Genomic DNA, 9923 nt, shown 5'->3' with positions numbered 1-9923 from the left:
GTACATTGCTGCACGTTATACGTAGTTTTCCGTGAAATAAATTTTGTTTATAAGATCCTTCTAAACTTTGTTTTGTTACATCTTTTACACTATATATATTCTTACAAACATAATCAACTTCAATTACCAATATGTCAATGTCCAATTACAAATAACTCAAATCCGGGAAGTCTGGTCACTTTAATACTATGCGCCATATGGTGAGCGTATGGTTGCACTTTCCATGAAATTGTTTCTTCATAATTTCTGTTCCCAATATTTTATATTTGCACATTTGCACGAAAATGAAAACTAAACGATCGACACGTAAAATTTAAAAATTAAATTATTTCGTGTTCGTTCCGTCGCTTTTCTCGTCGCGTCAAAATAGTTAAACGACGCACGTTTGCTATCGCAATTAGTTTTTTGCCGAGAAACGTAATTAACACCCTTTTGACGTTGCTATTGTGGTTGTACGCTTAACGAGAGAAATAAGGACCCTTGAAAACAAAAAGGAACGAGAAAAGAGGCACTCCTGCGGAGAAGCAAAATGCAGATCGATATAATCCCTCCATTGATTAAAGTCGATGTTTTGTCAGAATTCTCTACCCCAATGAACGACCTCCGTAGTGGGGTTAGCAGACGAATAAGGGTGAGAATCCTGGCCGTCGACCTCGGTTTAGTTGCCTTATGAACCGCGTATGAGTCGTTCGTGTTTTACCCTTACGTCTCAACAAATATTCTTTATATTTTTTTTTCTAGTTAAATGTATCGTTCGACAGTCTATTTTATCGTTAACTAGGCCCCCTCCTGCAATTTATCATGGGAAAAGGTGTCGATTCGTAAAAAAATATAAGTTCAGGTAGAATGCGTTTGATAGTCTTCAATCGATTTTTGACCTTTCAAAGTTTTCATACAAATTACGTTATTCGTCGCGTCGTATTAATTTTATATTGTATAGGTATATCGTTTCGGATTCGTAGTTCACGCGTATGCATTTAAATAATACGAAATGTTTATAAACTCTAATAATAGTACCTCGTTGTTAAAAATTTTAAACATTTTCATACGAAAAATTTCGTTTAAATTTAGTTACAGTTAATTATTCGAGCTCGTCCGTGAATATTTTATTTTAATTTCGTTGTGCAACGTCGTTGAAGCTTAATTAAAAATAAGTTGTACAGCTACAGTGTTCGTTTCACGGATTGTGACGTTCGAGCGGTAAAATGTGAAATACTTTAAAATTGTGAAAATGGTGGAATAAGTGGAAAAATAAGGAGCGAAAGTTTACGTCCTTCGATATCGATTCGTGGCATATTCGCGAAGAGACCATTTATGTTTTCACATTTTGTGAGCGGGAAGAGATTCTTCTCGAAGAGAATGCTCGCGTCGAAATAAATAAGAATATCGTAAGTTTACAAAGCTCGAATATTGGGAATAATTTCACTCGAAAACTAAAGTTTAGAAGAAAAACTGTAGCCTGCGTATATTCGAATATTTATTTGCATCTCCAGGAATGAAATACGGATGACAATCTGGATATGAATTTGAAATCTAAATGGCTCTTCTTCGGAATACTAATTACTATCCTCCTTGAATACGGTAAATTTCCTCGAATTTTATAACTAATTTAAGAAATCTGTGGACAAAGCAAGATTGTAGCTTTTTAATATTTTATAAGCGATTGCCTGGGTGATAATTAATAAAACGAGGCATTCAGGTTTCACTAGATCGATTACGGAAGACGACGAAGAGTTCGGTGCATTGAACATTGATACACCATCTTCTCACGTAGCTCTTTCGGGAGATCTTACGGTTCTTGTTGTAAACTCAGACCCGATATTGGAAGAAACGAAGCAAACAAATGAATTGGAGAAGGAGAAGATTGAGAATTTCTCCAACGAACTGCCTTTATTGCGGTAAATTAGCTACCATTATGAAAAATACCACGGTATTGTTTGTAATTTCTAATTGTTTCTATTGTTCATAGAATATTGTACCTCCTCGATAACATATCAGAATTAATCGGTGAAATACGATTAGAGAAACTGCCGTCGAGAAACGAAACCATTTCGATTAATATTCCCTGCGGATATTTCACTCGCGGCGGAATTTACGCTCTGCGAGTAGAGTACAAATACAAAAATTCTTCAGTGCCTACTACCTCCCTCTATCAGGTTGTAAAATTTTTATTCACCATATTCTCTGTCGTTTTTATCTATCGAAATTTTTTAACGTTACAAATATGGGCAATTTCGTTCGTAGACGAGTAAAATATTGAACGTGAAGTGGCCGACACCTAAAATCTTTTTAGAGTCTCAACAAATTGTTACTTATCCAAACAAACGCTTTACGATCACTGTAAAATACGATGGAACAAGTTGTAGTCCAACGGAGAATGTTCCTGTAGCTGTTTATATTTTACAATTAATATATTGCGGGTCCAGCGTGACTGCTTGTTATTTACAGAATAACACTCATACTCAAGCAAGTATAAACATACTTCCTACTTTTTATCAATTTTTATTTCCATTTATTTATAACACTTTTTCTTTTTATTGCGCAGATAAATTATTCTAGCTCCTTTTAACAGAAGATTATTCTTTTTTATTAACCCTTAACTGGCATGGTGTATTTACAAAATGCAATTAGTATCATGGGGCGCTTCGAAACTTTATAATATTTAGGTGTTAATTTAGATGTTTTACAATCAATTAGGGAATTATAAGTGAAACGTTGAGTTATATTAAATGAGAGGGAGTGAATCTTTTCAGCTGGTATATCTATAATTAATTTCCACCTTTGTAGATTTTACATTACGAAGAAATAAGAGGTTTTATACCGTCAAAGACTATACTTTTACAGTGTGAATTTTTCGGATTACCTGGAAATTATTTAATCAGATTGAAAGCTTCTAGCGCGAATCCGACAGCACCAAATACCAGTGTATATATGAAGGTAGATAGTATAGAAACTAGTTAATTAATTTCAGAATAAAATGGAAACTTTCGAATCATGTGAGATGTTATTTCAATTACTTCTTAACGCCCAGATATTTTTCGAAATTGGAGGCCAATTATTTTATGGATTTTTATTTAAGTATATTAGATAGAATACAGGAGATTACGTAAAAGAGTCTGTTATATAATGTGGTGATACCATAGTGATAATAACAATTATAAAGGAGAAGATAATAGCTGAAGCGTTAAGGGGTTAATGCAATAATGAAAAACTAAATAGATGTTTAATTTTTGGATTTTTGATTGCCTCGTTTTCGAATTGTAGGTTAATTGGTCAGAAGAATTCAAACTAACGGTTCATGCAAGATCGATATATCCTTGTGAAGGACTGGGAGGTGTAGCCGTCCTTTTTGAATATCCTTCCTGTCGATTAGAAGGTGATCGTGTACGTGTTTATGGTCGCTTAAAAGCCGACGTTACCTCGGTTGCTTCACCTTCCAGTCTTCATTACATCACGGAATCCAGATCGATACCTGGCAAACACTCGCTAACTTTTGATTGCGACCTTTTTACGGAGAAATTTGTCGAATACTGTTTTGTCTATGTTAGTCAAGCTATCACGGGTGCCATGATGGACGTTACGATATCTTGCATACCAACATTTCCTTTTCAAGGTAGACAATATTTTATAACAGATCGCGTTGAATGCATTTCTTTAAAATAGAAATTGATCAGACATTTTTTATGTTTTGAAGATTTAGTCGTAGCTTTGTTAAACTAATTTTCAATCATGTAGAAGGCGATATTGCTGGGTGGGGGCCATGGAGCTCTTGGAGTCCTTGCAGCAGCTCCTGTTTCGGGGGAATTCGAAATCGTTATCGTTTTTGCGATACCCCACCTCCAAAGTATGGAGCAAAATTTTGCCAGGTATTTTATTCAATTATTCCCGTCGAATGGGCAGGACGAATAAATTTAAGAGCCCACCTTAAATTCTAGGGCAAGGCGATAGAAACGGAATTTTGTGGCCATATGTTTCTGGATGGCTATAGCAAAAATGTGTTGCACAATCGAATCGAAAGTTCCGAATGTCATGGTGCAGCTTTGGCCGCGACAAAACCAGAAATCGCAGCTGAAATAGGGTCGCAATGTCGATGCGGATGTCGAATCATGCTGCAAGGAAAAGTCTCCAGAAAAATACTCGCAGCCAATACCCAAGCATGCCCTGGCCGATCATTTTGGCTCTTACAGGTATCGGCAAACAATTATTCGTAATTTAAATTATAATTCTAACGCGACGTCGATGTAAATACAGTTCCATTACTGTGCTGATCGTATATTTAATTTGATTTATCCAGGCGAACGCGAATTTCGTGATTGGATTGCACTTGGATCAATTACAATTTCCCTGCTTGGGGCAGTACTTTCGAATACGGGACGGAAATTCTTTAAATGCCGACCTCTTATCCGATATTTCTTCGGATAAAATACAATATACCGCGAGGACACTGATCAGCTCCGGGGAAAATTTACTATTGGAATTTTTTAGCGACGAACTCACGGCATCCGGAGATACTTGCATCGGTGGTTTTCTTGTTCACGCGGCTGTACTAGGTAAACATTTAATTCCACTTCAACTGAAATTTGATTTCACAGAAACCGTTTTGGTCGCAATGTATTTGCAAGTTTAATGTGATCCGATTACAGATAAAAAATATTTAGAAAGGAATGGAAGTGTAACCGTCGTGCCTTCTGACATAAATTCGACGAACATCGAGAAAGAATGGATTTTTTGGAAACCGGCGCATTTAGTAACTGCCTTGCTTTTGATACTTATGTTTATCATCTCAATTTTTTTGACCTTGCAGTTCATCATAAAATACAGGAAGTACCGAGTCGCCGAGGATCTGGATACTTTCAACGACGTTTCCGGTAAAAATAAACAATCGTATCCTTTGTTATTCGATTTAAAGTAGTCTATAGAATAAACTGTTATTTGAAAATCTGTATTGCAATTAGAGTTAATGCCGGGAAGATTTCAATTTCTGTCTACAAGTACAATTATCTCTGATATGATATCGATGATAGAAGCAACTGTGAAAGATTCTACGAAAGAAACTTTGTGCAACAATGAAGAACAGTATGATAGTGCCGATACTTTAACCGGGTAAGGATGGTAATAAATGCAGGGTGTTCGGCCACCTCTGGGAAAAATTTTAATGGAGGATTCTAGAGGCCAAAATAAGACGAAAATCAAGAATACCAATTTGTTGATGGAGGCTTCGTTAAAAAGTTATTAACAATTAAATTCAAAAATTTCAAATCGTTCTAGAAAAATTATTTTCGGTTGCAGGGGTCAATTACAATCATTTTTGGTGAATACACATACTTCCGAAATTCTACCCACTTTCGAGAAAAAAATTCAAGTAAGTGCTGAAAGTTTTGGGTGAAAAAAAGACTTTCGAATCGTCTTGGAAAAATTATTTTTAGTTGCAGAGGTCAATTGCAAGCATTTTTGGTCAACAGACATACCCCCGAAATCCTACTCAGTTTCGAGAAAAAAATTCCTTACCGAAAATGTCATTTCTGGCCAGAAATGTCTGCCCGAATTTTCATGCGAATCTTTAAAACGTCATAACTTCTGAACGGATTGGACGATTTTAATGTTTAAAAAAGCAAAATACGCGTATTTTGATGGAAAATATGTACAAATCGCAAAAATATTCGAAAAGTTGGTCCTTGAGCCTGCAAAATGAGAAAAACTCCATAAAAATGGTCCAATTTTCAAACAGCCATAACTCCTACAATTGTGAATATATTTCAATGAAACTTTTTTCTGAAGTAAAGCTCATGGGTACCTACAAAAAAGTATTAGACAATTTTTTTGTAAGACGTCAAGCGAAATTATTAAAAATCAAAAACGAATTTTTAAGAAAAATCGACAGGGGTTAGGTGCCTAAATTTTTCAACGAAAAAAAAAATTTTCAATTAATTCTAAAAAAATTATTTTCGCTTGCGGGTGTCAATTGCAATCATTTTTGGTGAATAGACATACCCCCGAAATCCTACCCACTTTCTAGAAAAAAATTCAGTATTGGCGGTACTTTAAACGTTAATAACTTCTTAACGAAGCCACCATCAACAAATTGGTATTCTTGATTTTCGTCTTATTTTGGCCTCTAGAATCTCCTATTAAAATGTTTCCCAGGGGTGGCCGAACACCCTGTATACTAATTTCAAAGGAAGAAACTTTAGGTAATAAAAAAAGATACATATTGTCCGTTTTAAAGAATAATTATTTCATTTATTATAGATACGATGCTGGCTCTACGCTGAGTTCCAGTACTTTAAAATTAAATAATACTACGGAGACGTTTTCGGACAATACTATGACATCAATGAAATCAAACTGTGATAAATTACTATTATCTTCCAGTATCCTCGTTTACAATAAGCCGGAAGTTAAATATGCCTATCCTGTAAAGTAAGTTTTCGATGTTTATTTAGAATATATACTATATTTTTTTTATAAGAAATTTTAATTTTATAAACCATTGTCACTTGCCTGAAATTTTGTTTGAATATTTAAATGTATAAGTTTCACCTGACGGTGTTTTATAAATTATTAGTAATATCATTTATTGTACAGATTGCGAAAAATAGATTCTACTAGCTCGGAAGAGAAGACATTAAATACAGAGAACGAGAAACTGCAAGATAACACGAGTAATAGTAGTTTAAAAATAGATCAGAGCAATGAAAATAATTGTTCTGGGGAGAAGGTATGTATATATTTGTCAAATAAATTGTTAAATGCTAATAAGTCTTCTTAAACGCTTAGGAATCTGTTCTCGAAAGCGTCCTTCCGAATGCTTCGAGTTTGGGGAGTGGAAAAGAAACGAAAGAAAGAAGAAATCGCGAGAAACTTCTGCAAGGACCAGGCTCGGAATTTAGTCTGGCGAATCCTGATTCGGAATTGGAATTAGATTACTATGATTATAACGTAGCAAACGCTAGTGCTGTCCCTGGGTCCTACTTGGGAATGGATCCTGCGTTTTTAGTTTGGATTCCACCGATCGAGGATTTCAAACTCGACACAGAGGAACTCTGTTTAGGGTAAATAATGATACTTATCGTTTAGATATTCGCTAGTAACATTACTGTTGCTGATTACATAAGTATTTATTTACAGAAGCAAAAGAAACTCTATTCTGACTCACGAAACCGAAGGTGCCACGTTAACACCTTCCGAATATAGACGAATGAAACTATCTAGTTTCCAAGATTTTAAATTCGAATTTGATCAAGGGTGAGTCGTAAAAATATATTTATTCTTATCAATAACATTGTCAAATTGATGTAAACAAATTTAAGGGAATGATAGGTGTAATAGTCGTAGAAAAGTTTAATTTATTTAACATTGCTGAACTTATTATTTGATAGAATTTATTTTAAATGCAAGTTAAAGCTGGCTGGCATAGCAACTGTACGAATGATCATTACTCACACACGTCTTATTGAAATCATTACAATTGGATGTTTTTAAACATTGTATCCACGCAATAAATGTAACTATTTTATGTTGATAGCGAGAAATATTTTAAGACAGAAGAAAAAAGCTGCCAAAATTTTGATTATGAAAATCTAATTTGTGATGAGGCTTCTGGGTATTCCAGAACAAGGACCTATGAAAAATTATTCCCTGTACAAAAACTTCTTGTAGATTCTAGTATTAAAGTAAGCATGGAGTCTGTGTCTGGCATTCTTGAACATAAACAATATTGCGTGTTTCCAAACAGAAGGTGAGCTAATATTTATTTACACGATATCGAGGCAATGCCAACAATTGTCTATATATAGCAATATTTTTAAAAACGTATAATGGACGAAGGTAATTTTTATTATACGAACTGAACCACGTAATTTGATCTTGATTATTTCCGGTGTTGGGCGAAATTTTCAAATAACTAGTCAATTGAATAGTTTGGTTCAGAGAAGCCTATACATTTTGTTAAATTTTTCAAAATAATTCTCAACTTATAAATAAAATTTAGTGTTTTAAAAATTCTACATGCACTATCGTTTTCCCACTATTATGCACCAAATTCATATATTTTAAAGAACACAATATTTTTTAACTTTATTATTATTTAATGCATCAAATTATACTAAGTTTGCTATGCTTCCTATTTATGTTACCAAACTATGTTCCGTTTCTTTTTTCTTACGCTATAAATGTTCAATTTATTTATAAATATAAGAGTAATATTTGTGTGTATCTATACAATGAATGGTTGTTATATGCGAAAACTTTTCCCCCGAAATTTAAAAACAAATTGTAAAACTCAATATGAAAAGGAACTTAATAATTATTTTAGGATTCAATTTTCTAAATGATCGTTTAGGTCTACAGTATTAAAATGCATTTAACAATCACTCTGTTTACGGAGAATACATTTCTCAACATTTCAATAATAAAGTACCATTCAAATTTTTTTTAAATTATTTTCGTATTAAATTTTATGTTTTTTTTTTTTTATAGAGTTCGTATAGGTAAAGAGGAAGAACCAAGCGAGGAGCCTAATCCTCCAAAAAGTATCCTTGGGAGTCCCATAAACATACTCCACAAGGACGAGGATAATAAAGAAAAGTTGAATTCTGCTTCGAAGAAAGTTTTGCAAAAGGATTTTCTGAACGCAAAATACAGCTCCAGTCAGAAAATGCTTTTCAAAACTCAAGACGAAGATATAACGAACGTGGAGTGCAAATATAAACAAATAATGGATTGCAACGAACCGTTCGAAAATAAAAAGGACGCAGTGAACATTCCCATGACAGAATTGTCGGGGAGTCCTTTACAAAATTTTGCTCATGTCCGAAAATTAAATAATAAAGATGTTGACGCTTCTGTAAATATCCAAAGCCCAGATTATGGCATAGAAACACTTTGCATAAAGAAGGGATCTTTTTACGATCTAAACATTAGATTTGTTGACGACGACGATGATGACTACGTCGATTAGAAATTATATGAGGCTACACTTTTCTACTTTTTTATTACATTTCTACCTTAGCTGTAATTTTTACCCCTCAATTTACTTTTTCTCCTATTGACTATTTTGATGCCATCGAAAATTAAATTATTTTATTAGAATGTATTTATTTCACTTGTGATAATGTAATAATTTTACAAGTTTTTTGGACGTAACAAATACTAATCGCCTTTGAATAATAAAATATAGATTTATAAAAACATGTATAAATAAATGCATCAAAGTATTCAATAATTATCATTTTGGGAGCTTCCTTCATTTTTTTTTTAAATTGCTAATGTTTCAAAATATTTAAAAAAATTCTCAAATACTCAAATTTTAGACATATGTTAAAATATCGATTCTATTTTCATTCGAAATATAAAATATAAAATACAAGGGGAGGGGAGGGGAGAGTAAGGTCTAATATCTTAGAAATACAAATATTTTCTATTAAGCACGGAATTGATTGCAATAAAAAAACCTAGTCTTAAATATTTATAAATAAAAAATCGCTAATAACTCTATTGCGATTACAGTGCAATTGTATGTAGTTTTTTATAACTAATTATAATTACTGGAATAGTATAAATTGACGCCGTGAAATTGCTATCAAAATTAATTGGTTTTGTATCTTTATACGATCAACAAAATTTCTAAAAATATATAACAATTTGAATTGTGATTGTATCCCATGTTCGAATTGGTAGATTTACATCTCCACGTGATTATGATACTTTTGAGCTTTCGTTGACAGAATTATCATAAAATATTTGTATGTAAAAGTACTTTACATATATGCTCATCTCTAGATTTTTGTATTTTTTTTTGTACTCTTTTTAATCAACTGTTATGTTGTATGGTACAATATAGACATTATAGCAACAAATAATATATGCGATATGCATATAAAAAACTGTACATAATAAATATTATAATTCGAAATTATTACTAA

The 9923-nt window shown here is 33.1% G+C and overlaps 1 protein-coding gene across 1 annotated transcript; it reads left to right on the top strand.

Moving 5' to 3' along the window:
* Positions 1-1334: 1334 nt before the first annotated feature.
* Gogo (thrombospondin-1 like protein golden goal) lies at positions 1335-9438 on the top strand. The gene is made up of 18 exons (XM_076782996.1): positions 1335-1388; positions 1494-1581; positions 1700-1898; positions 1970-2159; positions 2245-2466; positions 2788-2937; positions 3265-3613; positions 3736-3866; positions 3936-4187; positions 4295-4550; positions 4644-4868; positions 4956-5103; positions 6250-6420; positions 6586-6718; positions 6778-7052; positions 7129-7245; positions 7526-7738; positions 8479-9438. Exons 2-18 carry the CDS (start codon positions 1521-1523, stop codon positions 8957-8959), a joined length of 3573 nt encoding a protein of 1190 aa, XP_076639111.1. The 5' UTR covers positions 1335-1388; positions 1494-1520; the 3' UTR covers positions 8960-9438.
* The last annotated feature ends 485 nt before the right edge of the window (positions 9439-9923 follow it).

This window comes from Colletes latitarsis, chromosome 2, assembly GCF_051014445.1.
Source record: "Colletes latitarsis isolate SP2378_abdomen chromosome 2, iyColLati1, whole genome shotgun sequence".
Lineage (NCBI taxonomy): Eukaryota > Metazoa > Arthropoda > Insecta > Hymenoptera > Colletidae > Colletes > Colletes latitarsis.
Note: the sequence above shows the minus strand (reverse complement) of the source record. Positions and strands in the feature narration are given on the sequence as shown.